At 42.7% G+C, this 17,062-nt stretch overlaps 1 protein-coding gene across 1 annotated transcript; it reads left to right on the top strand.

The window, feature by feature from the left end:
- Positions 1 to 5,026: 5,026 nt before the first annotated feature.
- Positions 5,027 to 14,260, top strand: CD83 (CD83 molecule). The gene is made up of 5 exons (XM_088675231.1): positions 5,027 to 5,155; positions 5,298 to 5,428; positions 11,496 to 11,712; positions 11,802 to 11,899; positions 13,865 to 14,260. The coding sequence occupies exons 1-5, from the start codon at positions 5,113 to 5,115 to the stop codon at positions 13,952 to 13,954; spliced, it is 579 nt and encodes a 192-aa protein (XP_088531357.1). The 5' UTR covers positions 5,027 to 5,112; the 3' UTR covers positions 13,955 to 14,260.
- The last annotated feature ends 2,802 nt before the right edge of the window (positions 14,261 to 17,062 follow it).

Genomic DNA, 17,062 nt, shown 5'->3' with positions numbered 1-17,062 from the left:
GAGCCGCTTCGGGGAGCGCAGCGCAGCGCGAAGAGCCTGTTGAGAGGCAGCTGCGGCTGCAGGTGAAGCCCGGGATCTGCGTGGGCGACTGGGGGCGAACGCACTGAGCGCTGCGGCGGTGGCGAAGAGGCGCCCGATCAGCCCGCTTCTCAGCTGATCGGGCGCCTCTTCGCTACCGCCGCAGCGCTCAGTGCGTTCACCCCCAGTCGCCCACGCAGATCCCGGGCTTCACCTGCAGCCGCAGCTGCCTCTCACCGGGCTCTTCGTGCTGCCGCTTCGGGGAGCACAGTGCAGCGCGAAGAGCACTCTTCTGGTGCTCTTGTGCGTGCGTGCGCGCGAGGGAGAAGTCCCCTTTTCCTTACCCAGGTGCACACACACACACACCGTTTCGCCTCGCTCCGTCTCTCCCCCCTCCGCAAAGACACCAAAAAAAAAAAGACATCCCCTGAAAATAAGCCGTGGTGTGTTTTTTGGGAGGAAAAATAAATATAAGACGTGTCTTATTTTAGGAGAAACACGGTATTTGTGATTCTCAGCAATTGGTATACAATAGAGGTAAATCATAGCCATTATAAGCTAGTAGTTTCTTTTCTTGATAAGCCAAATATGATTCCATCCTTTCCTAATAATCCCTCGCATGGAACTTGCCTTTTCCACAGCTGAAACACACTGGGTTGATGCTATTCACTACCACCACAAGGTCTCATTCCTGGTCAGGCACCAATTTATCAGTTTTCATTTTGTCTTTGCAACTCATAGGGTTGTAAAGAGTTATACACATCCTAAAAGTAGCAACCAGTTTTGTCTACGCTCTACATCAATATCAAGTTCTCTTTCTCTCTTTCTTATCCAGTCTCCTTTCAGTTAACCAGAGCTGGCTTTGAATTCCTGAAGATCCAAAGAGTTTATTTAAAATCAGGGCAGCCTGTTAATGAACAAGTTGGCTGACAACAAAGCAATCCTTATACAAACAAATCATATTTAAGTTTCTCTGTCTAGACCAGCCTTCGATATCCTGGTGCCCTTCAGACAGCTGTGCTGGAGCTGATAGAAGTTATAGTCTGAAACATACTGAGGCTATAATCCTATACCCTGCTGCTGTAATCCTATATATACTTACCTGGGAGTAAACCCTGTATATCTAATTGGGACTTCTTAGTAGACACACATTGGATTGCACTGTAACTGTGTTAAAATAAGGTAAAACCATGTGAAAATTACCACCCTTATTCACAGCCCTATATGCACTCAAATATGCACAGAGATCTTTTCCATGCAAGGACAAAGACTTCCTCCATTGAACTGAATGAACTCAAATATCTGCAGACCCAAATTTACTGTTTATTTGAGTTCTTAGCATAATCACACATGTTAATCCTGTAGTACTTCTCATTTATATGCTAAATGTGGGGGAACTGCAGATAAATATTAAACATGGTTCTATTTTTACTGCCTTTGCAAACCATCAGAATCTATTGATATTTACCAGAAGCTTCTGGCATTGTTGCTAAGGATCCCCTGGATTTGAAAATGGGGTTTTCCTGAAAAGTCCTGTTAGCTTCAGCTTTTAAGACAGCTCTATTGTATTATTGCAAAAGTATACAGTGTGCTGTTGCCATCTAGAGTTGGTTTAGGGTATTTTTTAAAAAGAATATTTACGTTAACTCCCCTATTTTTAAATCATAGAATCATAGAGTTGGAAGAGACCACAAGGGCCATCCAGTCCAACCCCCTGCCAAGCAGGAAACACCATCAAAGCATTCTTGACATATGCCTGTCAAGCCTCTGCTTAAAGACCTCCAAAGAAGGAGACTCCACCACACACCTTGGTAGCAAATATTTCAGCTAACATAAAATCATAGAGTTGGAAGGGACCCCGAGGGTCATCTTTCCTATTAATTCAGACTAATATTATTAATTGGCATTTTATAATGGGAAAATGCTTTTGACTTTTGCCCAATACAGATTACAAAGGTTTTTTTTTTAAAAAAAAATAACAATACTACCAACACAAGGTATGAAGGCAGACACGAAGTACAGTACGATTGCATCTTATGCACATTTAACTTGCACAATTTCAACCATATGCAGTTGAAGGTATGCTGGCTTATTTGGGCAAGTTAAATCCAATCAAGGTGGAGAACTTAAAAGTTATTCATGCACTGGGTCCACTTGGGTTCTTGTGAGCATCCCAGAGCTGGTGAGCTCAACAGGCCTTGCCCTCCCCTCCCCTCCTCTCCCCCCGTAAGGCAGAGAACCCCCCATAAGGCAGGTCCACTTGGGTTACCTGCCATGAAAAGAGATTTTAAGCTCTTCTTTGCATGCTGAGTGAAACTTGTTTGGCACATGGGCTCCTGGGAGTACGGTAGACTCTCTCTTCTCTCCTCTATGCTATTTTTGTGTACAGTATATGTTGAACCCTAGGAGCAGAACCCTCGCATAAGATGCGGTTGTGCTGTATTCAAATGATTACACCAGCAAATCAAACCTCGTTGCCCAATTGTGGTTTGGATTAAGGTCTCTACAGTCATACCTCGGTTTAAGCACGCCTCGGTTTGAGTACTGTATTTTCAGTTTAAGTACTCCGTGGACCTGTGTGGAATGGATTAATCCACTTTCCATTACTTTCAATGGGAAAGTTCGCTTCAGGTTAAGTACGCTTCAGGTTAAGTATGGACTTCCGGAACCAATTACACTCATACCTCGGGTTAAGTACGCTTCAGGTTGAGTACTCCGCGGACCCGTCTGGAACAGATTAATCCACTTTCCATTACTTTCAATGGGAAAGTTTGCTTCAGGTTAAGTACGCTTCAGGTTAAGTACAGACTTCCGGAACCAATTGTGTTTGTGAACCGAGGTACCACTGTAATTACTTTACTCCTGTCCTGATCATATGCTTGTTGGTTTTTTGTTTTTATTACAAAATGTGTTTATAGTACAGTACTCACTTCTTTATAAATTAAATGTTAATCCACCCACACACAGTCTGTTTCCGAAACCACCTACGGTAGTCAGCAGTCAGTGCTTCTCCTTTAAAACTCTCACATCACCCACTCATTTAAGCAGAATTTCGCTAACAGTGTCATTGGTTATAAACTGTAACTGTTGTTATTCACTGCTGTTGTTCAGTTATTCTGTCCAATGGGTGGGTAACTCTGTCACCATACTTGCTAGTAGGTACATAGGCCAAACTCAGTCACTGAAATATCCAGCACATTTTTACCATACCCTCCAACATCCTGGGAAGGCAAATCGGGACATGATCTCCCACACACACACCATCCCGCCACCACTGCCTCCCGGCACTATCCCTCTGTCACTCCCCCCCCCCGCACTATCCCACCACTGGCCGCCCTTATGCACCACCAGTGCTGCCTCCCCACACACCATCTTGTTGCCAGCTGCCTTTACACGCTGCCACTGCTTCCCCCTATATCAAAATAGTTCAAAATACATGGAAGGCATGATTGGCTACCCCTGCCCCAGATCTTTTAAGTACAGTATGTCATATGGTCAGGTTCTTTGAGGGTTTGCTTTTTTAAAAAAGCGTTCTAACTGTGTTTTGAGTTTTTAATAGTTTCTGTAGTTTTCTATTGTATTTTAATTATTCTATTTGCTTTTTATTAAGTTGCCCAGAGACCTTATATTACGGAGCATCTATATAAATGCAGAAGAAAGGAAAAAAAGAATGAGAAAACTTACATTTAAGGAACATTTATAAAGCAACTCTTTCCACACCTAAAAGTAAGTTCTCTTGAGTTGATTGGGCTTATTCCCAAGTGGGTATAAGATTGCAGCTCTAGTATTCAACCACATATACATGCTATTAACTCAGTATATTTATAAGTCTCTAGCTACCCATCCCCCTTCTTATTTAAGCTGATATCTGCCTTTAAAGGTGAGATTGTAGCAAATAGTAAGCTAGAGGATGTTGGGAAGAAAACAGCATGAGCAAAGAGCTTGAACTGAATGCCACCCCAGCAGCTATTTCTAAATGAAAAACAAATTTAGTCTAGTCCTAGTCTTTGTAATTACTAACCCAATTAGGGATCAAAGCTCGCCTCGTTCTTGAAATAAGTGATTTTGGGCTATGGGAATCAGTAATCAATCATGTGTGTATGTACTTCTATCTGGAAAGTACAGCCTAAACATTACCCAGAGGGGAAAACCCACTTGTGGAAATTTTTCAGAGTTAGATGACCTCATCACATCAGCCAAATGACTTTCATTTCCTTTTTCTTTCATTGTTTGTTGCCCTGATGATATTTCATGCAAGAAGTGCTCCGTTCATTCAAAGAGAATATATAGTGGTTATACCTGCAATTGGTTTTGCGGAAAAACAGAAAGGCACACGAAGAAGGTTTTGAAATGTACCGTAAATGCATTGGTGGATAGGGTTTTGCTATAATGACATCATGTAGCGACAGTCCATGCTACAAAGACGTTTCTGCACAAACAGTTTGAGTGTTTACAAAAAAAGGAGAGGAATCTTTTTTTTTTTTGAATTGTGACATGAAATAACAGAATAATAAAGACACACACAAAAAATCTGTGTAAATTTTCTAACAATACAGGAGTGCAAGAGTGCAGATGGTGAAACATCTCAAGGTCAAACTAGATATTTGTGTGGTGAATTGCAGCATGTGGAGTGGGGTTGTCAGGAATGTAGGTGGCAAGGGGAGCTTTAAATCTCCCCTCCTCAAGCAGAGCCAGATTTAGGGCAGTGTGGCTGGTTTCCCTGCACTGGGCGCCGAGCCAAGAGGGCACTGCAGGGCGCCACAACTATGACATAGTGCATGCGCACAACGGAAAGTGAGAGGCGGGGAGGCGCTGAATTTTGGCCTCGCACGGGGTGCCGCTGAAATTTGAAATACCAGATCAAGCACTGTGGTTCCAATTACCCCAGTGGCCGAAACTATGGGGAAAGCACATGGGACTTCCCCCTATAGCCAGAGACCTTCAAGACTTCCTTAGCTGGAGTGTAGGAGAGGGGGGGGGAATCCCCAACCATCTGTTTCCTGAGTTAACTGCACACAGTTATAGGCATCATCTCTTTCACTTCTTTTCACTTACCATCTCCTGAAAAGAGTAGATCACTGCTACTGTGTGCCCATGGCATCCATATATTGCTATCAGCTTGTCTTCCTAAGTCAAGGTAAATATATATTTTGTTTTTTCAAATTTTCGTTACTGTTCCCCACCCCACCCCATGCCTTCAGGGTCTGTTTTTCTGCTACAGCTGATCATCTGAGTGGCCTCCCCAGAAATAGCCTGACTTTGTGTTTCCTTTCCTGTAGTCTGGCATGTGGTTCATGGGGTTGCTGATGCTGCGGAACAGGTTGTGGCAACGTGTGGTGAAGATGTGATGCTCCCTTGTAAATATTCTCAGGATATAAAAGTCTCAAAAGGGGCTGTCTCCTGGTATAAGGTAAAGTACCTGTTACTTTCATTCTCCTTTGGTTTCCCATCTATATCTGCATTTTATTTAATTCATAAGTGTGGTTAAAAAATGTTGGTGGAGACATTTGTATGGATGTTGTGATATGTGAATCAGGTCTATCATGAACATTATTCAGCTGCTTCTTTGAATTCGTTTGGGCTAAAAAGGAAGAGTGTGAGCAGTGGGCATGCAATCACTGCCCCAACATCTCTGTTTAAGCTGGCTTGATTTTAAGCTACTGCATTGAGAGGGAAGGTCTTAAGGAAGATTTTAAGTGTGTTTGGCTGAGCATGCTTAGAATGCTTTTTCAGGGTTACCAGTTATGAGAATTCTTGGCATGTCAACCCAAACACGCTCATAATCTCACTTCAGATCTTCCTCCTCAATGTGAGGAGGTTCAAGTTGTGTTGGTGTGCATGGGGACATTTGGAACAACAACAACAACAACAACAACAACAACAACAACAACATATACCCCAAGGGACGCGGGTATAAATTTATTTATACCCCAAGAAGTGTTTTTCTGCGCGCTTCACGCATGTGCAGAAGCGCTCTGTCACGCTTTTGTGCATGCTCAAAAGCGCCGCTCAGGTTGCAGACTTTGTGGGGTGCGAATGGCACCCCGGAATGGATTGGGTCCGCAACCCGAGGTACCACTGTACTTTCTTTTGCATAACTAATGTTTATTATGATCACTGACAACATTTCAGACAAGCAGTGTGAAGATGACAGAGCGCAGCTAGGCAACCGAATTGTAGAATTAATCACTTTTAAAAAAATCTATTGAGGGCCTAATCAATAAACAGTACAGTATATAAAGCCCTCATGGGGCCAATTAAACAGTAATTCCAACAAATGGTATGACATTTTGGAATGTAAAGTTCAAACAGCTCTCAGGTTAGATCTTTAGCACTAGGTCATGTTGAACTGTGTAGTAAATGAAAACAATTAACCTCTGACTTCTGCTGCCCCCCAAAATATGATGAGGATGAAGATGTGACTGTGCAGTGTGCATTGCTGTTTTTGTGAAGAATTAATGATCAGATTATACAGCCAACAGGGGGTGATGAACATCCTCAGGTCATCTTCCAACCCCCATTACCTACTGAAATCAGGATTTCAATTATTGTCTTGAAATGAATTTGAAAAATAATAACAACAATGAGGTGCAAAAATTCAAAGGAACGTAAATTCTACCATGTCTCTCTCATGTATGTTGTTGTTGTTTAGCCGTTTAGTTATGTCTGACTCCTCGTAAATCAGAATTGTGCCTGCAACTATATCTATGAAGGGCTTAGAAAAAAGACAATATATACCGGTAACTATTTGTTTCACTTCACATTCTCATGCAACTCACCCAGGGTACATTCATACTTACAGTTCATTAACTGCATAAAAAATGAACTAAAACCCCACATTCCAGGGGCGGAGCAAGCGGGGGTGGGGGGCGGTCTGCCCCAGGTACCGCCCTGGAGGGGGTGTCACTTGGGGCCGCGCCCCCGCCCCTTGCCTCTGCACGGCAGCCTGGGAAAAAAAAGCTGCAGGCACGCCTGCTGAAATCACTGTGCGGGTGCCTGCTGGAGGGGGGGTGGGACTCGATGCTGCGCCCCTGCCCTGCAATCGGCGCCTGAGCCTGGACCATTTAGGCTACGTTTAGAAGGCGCGGGGGCGATCCCCCTCTACGTAGCATGCATGTGCAGCATTGCGTACAATGTAGAGGGGATCGTGCCCCCCGCGACTTCTAAACGGAGCATCCAGGCTCCAGGTAGATAGCCCACTGGTGTGGCAGCCCGCCACACCAGTGGGCTATCTGGAGCCTGGACGCTCCGTTTAGGCTCTGTTTAGAAGTCACGGGGAGGCGCAATCCCCCTTCTACATAGCGACACATGTGTCGTTAGGTAGTGACGGCGCGCCCCCCGGGAGCACGGCAATTTGACACCCCAGGTGTCGCGGTGCCTCGCTACGCCTCTGCCACATTCTGCAGCCAAATGATCTGAAATTCTGAACTGAAATCCTGTTATGTAAATAAAAACATTGCAAAAGCACAAGTCTAGGCAATTTTCATGTTGGCTTTGAAGAAAGGCGGTGTTTCGTTGTCATGCAATAGGGCTATTTGAAATTCAGTGTATATATTCATTGAATTTGCCATCAAATGGCATGGCTTTAAAAAACAACAACTTTTCAGCCCATTTCCCCAACTATAACAAAGTAAAGTATGCGCACATCCATTACATTGTGTTAGAATGGAGACTAGTATGTAGAAATTCATTCATTGTATGTCATTTCTTGTCAGCAGCATTTTTATTCTGTGTCACCATTGCCATGCATTTATTCTCAGTGTGTTTGTTTCAGCTGATGCCTAGAGGCTCATTCCACCTGGAAGTTGAGCTACGGTATGTTTTCAGCCTCTGCTGGGCTATAACTCAAAGCAGCATTTTGAAACTGCTGTCCCCTGTTTTTTCTTCTTCAATGATCCCTTTAGGATACAAATCCCAGAGATCCTGCCTCTAACTTCTGTAGCATACAAAATTTACTGGGAGTTTTTTTGGTAAAAAAATTGTATGTTCTTCATTATTTATTTGTGGGTGCCATTCCTATTTTATACAGTCATACATCATGATACTTCTGCTGCAGGTTGCGTCTTTTATGGACACTCCGAACCCGGAAGTCCCAGAACGGGTTAGTTCCAGGTTCTGCGCATGCGTAACTTGCGTGCATGTGCAGAAGCGCTAAATCGCGCTCTGCGCATGCGCAGAAGTGCAGCATTGCGTCACGTGCGTGCACAGATGCGGCGCTTCAGGATGCGGCCTTTTCATGTTGCGAACGGGCCTCCGGAACGGATCCCGTTCGCAACAAGAGGTACCACTGTATAGGCAAAGGGTTATCTGGGATTTCTTCCCAACCACTAGAAATCTTTCTGGACTGATCTATGCCTACATCTGAGGAAGGGGTAGTTGGCTCTTTAGTCTGTAATGTTGTGTAACATACGGTGACTGAGTATGAAACGAGAGTGTCTGATAGGGCGGTGTGTTGCCATGGCCCTAACCTCCAAGCAGTGGCATCAATGTCATGGGCCAGGACAGTGTAAAGGCAGGGCATGGTGAGGTCAGGTTGGTGTGGTCAATTTAGTGCTGCAGCTGATGTGCCAGAAGTACCCCATCTGAATTGCCACACCTTTCCTGCACCTTTCTAGTCTGTGGCAGTGACATTGCTGCCAGGAAGCCAAGTCTGCTGCATTACCCCTCCCTGCCAGCTGCTCCTGGCATGAAGACACTGCACTTCATGCAAAGTTTAGCTTTTAATTATTACTTTTAAAACCCATGAATGATTACAGTTTGCATAGTTCAAAAAGTAATAATAAAAACAACAACAACAACAACAACAACAACAACAACAACAACAACAAAACCTATTGATCCAGAAGGAGCTTGGTTTAATTCTCCTAAGAAATTCTAGGGTTTTTAAAGAATTTCCCTGCTAAACCCAAGTGAAGATGAATCTTCCTAGCAAATCAGCAATTTGCCACTAGATGTCTCCACAGGCAAAATGTTATTTCTCACGTGCTCACGAAGGAATTAGAGATGGGCAAACTAATCCCATTAGCCAAGTTATGAATCTCCTGTTACTAACTCAGATAAAAGCTATCCTTTATTTTGAGATTTCAAAATATCCATCATGTTGGGGTTTTTTTGCGTGCACATCACCTTAAAATATAGAGTTTGGGATATACTCGCCGTATAAGAAATACGACCCAGTGTATAAGATGACCCCCGACTTTTGAAAAGATTTTCCTGGGTTAAAAAGTAGTCTTATACGCAGGAATATACAGTATATGAAAAGCTCATGCATCACAACATTATGTGTCACAATGCACCCTTGCATGGTGGCTGTTTTCATATGTGCTTTGTTTACTACAGTAGTACCTTGGTTCCCAAACTTAATCCATTCCAGGAGTCTGTTCAACTACCGAAACTGTTCGAAAACCAATATGCAGCTTCTGATTAGCCAATTCCTGCACTCAAGCAGAAGCCACATCAGACATTCAGCTTCCAAAAAACGTTCACAAACCAGAAGACTAACTTCCGGGTTTGCAGCATTCAGGAGGCAAAACGAACGAGTACCAAGGCGTTGGAGAACCAAAGTACGACTGTGTAGTCAAAACACCATGGAGGCAGAGAGAAGTTGAGCAGAAGCACCAACAGACACAATGCCTATTTGTTACAGCAGGACTTCTGTTTGTTGGCATCCATCTGTCTCGAGAGACACTGCAGTGCGCCTCCAGGTGTGAAGTCAATCTGCTGTGTTTGCAGCACCAAAGTGACTTCCCCAGCACGCAAGCCTGAGCAGTTTGAATGGAGGTCCTGGGCTGCCCAGAATACAAGACCCCCTCTCAGCCTCACTGATGTCCTCTAGAGGAAAGCAGAGCAATATGTTTGGCACCAGCTTGGCTGCAGAAATTGCCGGAAGGAGGTGTGCAAGGCACCATCCAACCATCTTAGGGACTCTGCTCCTGATTTGTGTAATGTCTACTCCTTTGCCATTTCTTCTCCCGAAGATATTCCGCAACGCAGTGGATATTCTACACTAAGCTCTTGCCTGTGACTTCCTAGAAGTTGCCAGCATACGACAATGACCACACCCTGGGAACGGAAGACTCCTGCTGCTGTTCCTATAAACCAGAGGTTGCTGGACTACAAGTCTCATCATACCTTACCATTAGCCATGCAGGCTGGGGACTGATGGGAGTCAATCAACCGTTTTGGCTTCCCTGCTTTCTAAATGCTTTAAGCAAAAACATTCCATGTGCAATGGGACTTTTTCCAATTTCTTTGGGAAGGAAAGGGTTACAGTAGCCAACGTCTGGCAGAATTTGAATGCTTAATCATGCTGGCTGCACAGGCAAAAAACCCCATAAATTTAACTTGAAATCAATCTTGGTTTGAATTATGAAGATACTAGATTTCACTGAAACAAAGCCAGGGCTTTTTATACAGTTGGGAAGTATGACTCGTGCAGGTCTGAATTATGAACTAACTAATTTTGAGTCTTGGCATTCACGAGAAGTTATGTGTATAGCAAAGAAGAACATTGTGATTGAAATGTATTGTCATTCAAAAGGGCAGTAAGAGAGCTTATCCAAACTGTAAAACATTTGCAAGAATTCAGAATGACAACATTTAGACAGACATTTCAGCATTTAAATGTATTGTATAATGCATTTCTTCAATAAATTAGGGTGTATTGGGGATGAGTTTCCTGCCCCCTTCTAGTTGTATCATCTACTTGAACAGCTCATATTGATAAGTGGAAATAAATGATCACTTCCCATCTGCTTTCCTCAACAAAATTAATATGAGCAGTTCTCTTCTACTGCTATACATCCAGTCATCTCATTGGAGTTGAGCAGCAGGCATCTTTATCATGGACAAGTAAACTTGCCCACTGGGCAAATGAGGTTTGTCTCAGCACCACTATGCTCAGAAATTTGATCACCAGTGTTTCTTAGCTTTCTGCTATTTCCAGTTGTGTGCTCCCATTCTACAGGAGTGTTAGGTTGCTAGGCAACTGTAGGAGAAATTCCCTCACACCTAGAAGGAGGAGAGCAGGAACACTCATGCGCTCCTAGTAAGACCCAAGGGAATCACTACTCCATGGCCTCCAAGTCTCTTTCCCAATGACAAATGGGCACTTGCCCTAGAGATTCCTTGTATGACCTTTTCCTGCATGGGACCCTTTTCTGATGGGAGGAGCACCCGGAGGAAGGGATGGGGTGCAAATTCTTTTGATCTCCTATTAGTACCATAGTTGTCAGTGGAAATAAAAGAAGCACCAGTTTGTCACTGCTCTGCTCCTTCCAGGAAATAAAATGGACCCCTCCCTTTAAAAAAGCGATTCTGTCCTTCAGCTGCTCATGTTCTTCAACAGAACTGAGCCTTTAAAGCAGAACCATAAAAGTGTGACGTACCTTCTACCCTGTATTTCCTTAGGACTGGTGTATATGTACATTCTGGTTGGTTGGCGGCATATTAACCCCTCATATGCTGTTGTTTTGCAGACTGGTGAAATTGGTGAAGAATGGACAGATCTGCAATATAATACAGAATATGAATATTCAAGAGATCTTAACACCTCCTCAGAGGTCTCTAATAGCACCTGGCATTATCTGAAGATTAAAAATACTACAAGTCTTAGCAGTGGGACATATGCATGCATCATAAGGTCACCAGTTAAAAATGCTAACCAAACTAGTACAGTTACATTAAAAGTAACAGGTACAGTATGATGGACTGTTTTTTAAACTTCTATTGCACACAAATCACTCAAGGTTCCATAAAGTAACTGTATCTATTTTGCCTTCCAGACTGTCCTGAAGATGCAAAATTACAAAAATACAGAACAGAACTTGTGATGCTGTGCTCTCTTGGATTTTTCTACTTGCTACTCATCTTCTTTGCTTGTGTAAGTACCTGTACTTTCAGATTGTATCCAACATCCCCATTTGGGCCCCATTTCAGATGCAGTCATCAGCATTGTCACAAGGGGATGTATGAATGGGACTCCGCCATAAGAGCTTTGTGGTTTGCATGTTGCAATTTAGGGCTGCGCTGCAGCATGCACAGGCCATGCTCTCCCACACACCCAACTCATAACAGTTTTATTCTTACTCGACGGGAAAATTCAAGTGCAAATATTATCATTGTGAATGCTGTGTGGATTATGGCTGTAATAGTGTCACAGGCACCTGCTGCATGGGGCCAGTGTGTCACTGTGGCAACTAAAACAGGTCCAGCCTCTAAGATCAAGTCAGGAGAGATGTGCAGCTAGAGAGAAAAGAGAAGGCACAAGGCTGATGATTTGGAGGCAGACAGTCAGTCCAGTAGGGAGAGGCTGTCTGAGCTGCAACCTTTACTCTGACAGAGAGGAACTAGACCAATCAGCAGCTCTGTAGGGCCAACCAGGATATGATTGGTTCCCTGTGTCACCTGATGCCCTGGTTCCATACCCCTTGTTGCATTATATTCTGTTTATATTGATAGGTAATATTACACAAAAGAGAAATGACGAAGACAGTATCTTACTATCTTGGAACTACAGCTTTTCAGAACTCTACTTATAACCTATTATTCATTTATAAATTGATGATATTTTTACCCCTGAGCTGGGGCTCTCTACTAGTCAAAAGTAAATTTGCTGTAAGGTTCATTAGAAAACAGATATTATATAAAATGCTTTTTCATTATCACGACCCCATTTTGAAGCCCTGGAGGGCTAATACCAGTCACTTTAGACAATACTGAGTTAAATGGACCAATGGTTTGACTCAGAATAAGGTTGCTTCCTATGTTCACTGACATAAATGTTTTGAGAGGATAGTATAGTTTGGCTAAAAGATGCCTTTGGGGGAGCAGCTGAAGTTGTTTTTGCTTTGTTTTGGATACTCACAAGACTTTGGCAGTAATTTGTGCTGAGGTTGACTTGATAAATCTTGAAGGAAGTTGCTAAATTGAAAACAGAGGAAGAGGCAGAAGATTGATCTCTTTGGCTCTCTATTGTGAAAATTGCTAAAATCAATAACAAGGCCTTGTTGTTTCTCCACATAAAAAAATTATAAATTCCCTTTGCTGTTGAAGCTTTGTGGGTATTTTGGTGTGCTGTTTTTTAAGCAGAACCTTATGCTGCAGATGACCATCTCAATGAAAAAATTAATGTGACATATTCCCTCTATGGGAATAGAGGCTCACAGGCACTAAATCAGTTTTCATTAATGTTTAATATTGCCTAAATCTCAAAAAGGAAATGTTTTACTGTTTAATATACCCATTGCTATTTCTGCCTGTTGACCTTCCAATGAATTCAAAGGTACAAATGTTTATGGCGTACGTTGGAACTAGATATTGATACTGTTTCAGAACTGAAGCAAGACTTTGAATCTCATAATGGTATATCTGCAGTCACATTTAAGATACCCCTGTTGAAGGGGTTGCAATATCTTTCAAATAAAGAAGAGGTAAGTGTTTGGGACAACTGGAAAAATAAAGGAGTGAGAATCAAAAAGTGAGAATCTGATAAGGTTTATCAGTTTATGAATAGTGTGAAGGGCAAAGAAGAATCACTTTATCCAACTCAGATCACTCATTACAACTGACTGACAGGACAAAGAAGAGGAAGTATGTGTTTATACAACACATAATTCACTTTTGGAATTCGCTACCATAACAGATCACACTTCCACTCTTGAAGACTACAGTTCAGTGAAAATGAAATGAAACTTAAAAAAAAAATGCCATTTCAATGGGGGAAAATGAATGAAAAGGTATTCTGGGATTTTATTGCTAGATTCTTAACATTGTAAGACTATTGTTAAATATGCATCTTTCCTACAATTCTTATAAATGCTCATTTCAGCAATTCTTTCTTTCCTAGATATGCCTAAAGAAGGATGGATCTTCAGGTTATCAAAAGGCCAGAGAAAAACACATAGACAACAGTCGTTACCTCGTCAGTACCTGTTGAAAGGATGGCTTCCAGTGCCCAATATGAAACAGCACCAGCAAAGATAAACTTCTTCAAGGTTCTGTCCTAGCTGATTTTGTTGAGTGCACTGGGGGTTCGTCAACAGTCATTACTGCAAGACTATTGGCTGGTATGGACATTTAATGCACTGTTTCACCACAGAGTATTCTGAAAGTTTTAAAATTGCTCACTCCAGCTGGGGAAGTTTTCAGAGAACACAGTTTCATTCACAGTTTTTCACTACAATATGAACTTTTAGCATTAGCCATACCATTGTTCCGGAAGATTATAAACCTAATCCTGGCATCCTGTCTTGTTTATGTATCTTAATCTCTTTTGAGTCTTTGTTCTTCATAGGCAAAAATGTGCTATGGACTAGGCTTGGCCCCTTAACCTGGCACATAAATTATTGATTGAATCAGCTCTTTCAATAGCCACAGCTGTTGCAATATATATTTTAAGAGAATAATGCATCTTCAAATGATCGAATAGCCAAATGAGAGGAAACGTCACTGGAACTGCTGTCTCAACTGTAGTGTTGATAGTCTGCGTTTACATGTTTATCTACTGAAAATTATAGAGTACACAGAAATGATTTCTTAGACGAATCTTCACTTAAAGAGAAGGTATCTAAGTATTACTATTTTTATTTTATTTATTACATTTGCATACTGCCCTTCATCTGAAGACCACAGGGTGGTTCAGAACATAAGAATATAAAATGGAAAAACAAAATACACAATTAAACAAAAGCAAACCAATACCCCCCTACCACAAATACATTTAAAAGGCCAAAGAACATTAATCAGCCAGAGGCCTGGTTATAGAGGAATGTTTTTGCCTAAAGATATGTAATGAAGGTGCCAGGAGAGCCTCCCTGAGGAGAGCATGCCACAAACAGGGAGCCACTGCAGAAAAGGCCCGTTCTTGTGTTGCCACCCTCCAGACCTCTTGGAGGCATATGAAGAAGGGTCTCAGATGGTGATTGCAGGGTCCAGGTTGGTTCATATGGGGAGAGGCAGTCCTTGAGGTATTGTGGTCCTGAGCCGTTTAAGGCTTTATAGGTCAAAACCAGCACTTTGAACTGGGCCTGGAAACTAACTGGCAGCCGGTGTAGTCAGGCCAGGATCAGTGTAATGTACTCAAACTGTCTTGCCCTGGTGAGTAACCTGGCCACTAAATTCTGCAGCAGCTGAAGCTTCTGAACCATCTTCAGAGGCAGCCAGCTGCACGTAGAGTTGCAGTAATTGGACCTAGAGGTTAGCAAAGCATAGGCAGCAGAAATTAGGCTACCCTGTCCAAAGAGGGACACAGCTGGGCCACCAGCCAAAGCTGATGGAAGGCAGACCACACCACCGAGGCCACCTGAGCCTCAAGCAACAGCAAAGGATTCAGGAGTGCTGCTAAACTATTCACTCCACTGGGAACACCTCTACATAATGAAGAGAATGTAGCTTTCAAATAGCCATGCACCACTATATATATATATATATATATATATATATATATATATATATATATGATCTCTCATTTATGCATCTGAAGAGTTATTTAGTCCACACATTTACTGTTGTGAGCATGACAGAATGGAAAGCATCAAAATGTTGTGCATATTTGACTGAAGGTTTAAAATCTGCACCAACTGGGAGCAGTATTAGAATTTTGTAAAAATCCCCTGGTACTTAAACAATTCCCTCCAGAAATCCTGTCTTTTTAGAAACTCTGAAAATATCTGTTTATTCAATCCATCAGTGTAAACAGCAGATGAATTTCTTTTTTTCCGTTTCCAAAGATCATATGGAAGCAATAGCAAGAATGTAAATGTGGAAAAACAAGGGACAAAGCAGAATTTCAAATATGCCCCTACTGACTATTTGGAGAGACCGTGGTTCAGAAATGCAACTCATAATAGATGCTGCTAGGGGGGAAAATGTGTAAGCTGCAATGGGAACTTGTTGAAGGGTGGGGTATAAATCCCTGAACTTAACAAAATAATAATAATATGGTGGCTCCAGTCCTTCCTGGAGGATCAATCCAAGAAGGTGGTGATGGGGAAGTTCTGTTATGCTCCATGGCAATTGGCTTATAGGGGAATAATTCTTTTTAACATCTGTAAAACTGTAGAAGGAGATCATCTGGAAGACTGGGCTATGATATCACTAATATGGGGATGACATTTGGTTCAACCTCTCTTTTCCATCTGCAGAAGGCAGGAGGCTGTGGGACTTTTGAACTGGTTTTAGGGTGGATAAGGGTGAACAAGCTGAAACCAATCAGATAATGCCATGGACTGGGAAATCAGCCCAAGTGGATAGAGGTGTGCACTTGGTCATGGATGAGGCTGTACTGTTTCTATTCCAAGCTCACAGCTTTGTGGTTCTCCAGGAGAGTGCTGTATGCGGAAGTGCAGGTGGCATTGATGGCTAGCAGTGCCGTCAATCAACTTAGGCTGCTACACCATCTGTCAGACCTAGCCATGCACTTGTTACATCCAGGCTAGACTACTGTGATGCTCTCTGTGTGCGGCTGCCTTTGAAGATGGTTTGGAAACTTAAGTGGGTATAAAAAACTTTTAGTTGGTGGGGTGGCGGCCAATCAGTTATGGAATTCACTCCTCACTGAACTACACCTGGCCTCTTCTGTGCAAGGCTCTAATGCAGGCTTCCTCAAACTCGGCCCTCCAGATGTTTTTGGCCTACAACTCCCATGATCCCTAGTTAGCAGGACCAGTGGTCAGGGATGATGGGGATTGTAGTCTCAAAACATCTGGAGGGCCGAGTTTGAGGAAGCCTGCTCTAACGGAACTTTAAAAAGCTCAAGCATCATAGCTAGGTTTCCCATACCTGGGCCCAACTTTCTTGCCACTGTGCCACCTGTTCTCCACTGAAAAAGTGTTTCCTCCTAAAGGTCACCAGAGTTCTGTTACAACTAAACATTCCATGTGATATGTGTGTATGTTCCAACTAACTACCGCGTTCCCGTCACTCATTGGAGCTGTGATAAGCATTATCCGCATGTCTAATTCTGCATTATGAAAAAAGCTTCTAAAATATGAGACAACCCTTAAAAGACGCAACATCTGGCAAACTGTGTGCTAGCTAGGAATTT

The sequence above is a fragment of the Zootoca vivipara genome, chromosome 8, assembly GCF_965207765.1.
Source record: "Zootoca vivipara chromosome 8, rZooViv2.hap1.1, whole genome shotgun sequence".
Classification (NCBI taxonomy): Eukaryota; Metazoa; Chordata; class Lepidosauria; order Squamata; family Lacertidae; genus Zootoca; species Zootoca vivipara.
This window is presented reverse-complemented; position numbering and strand designations above follow the sequence as displayed.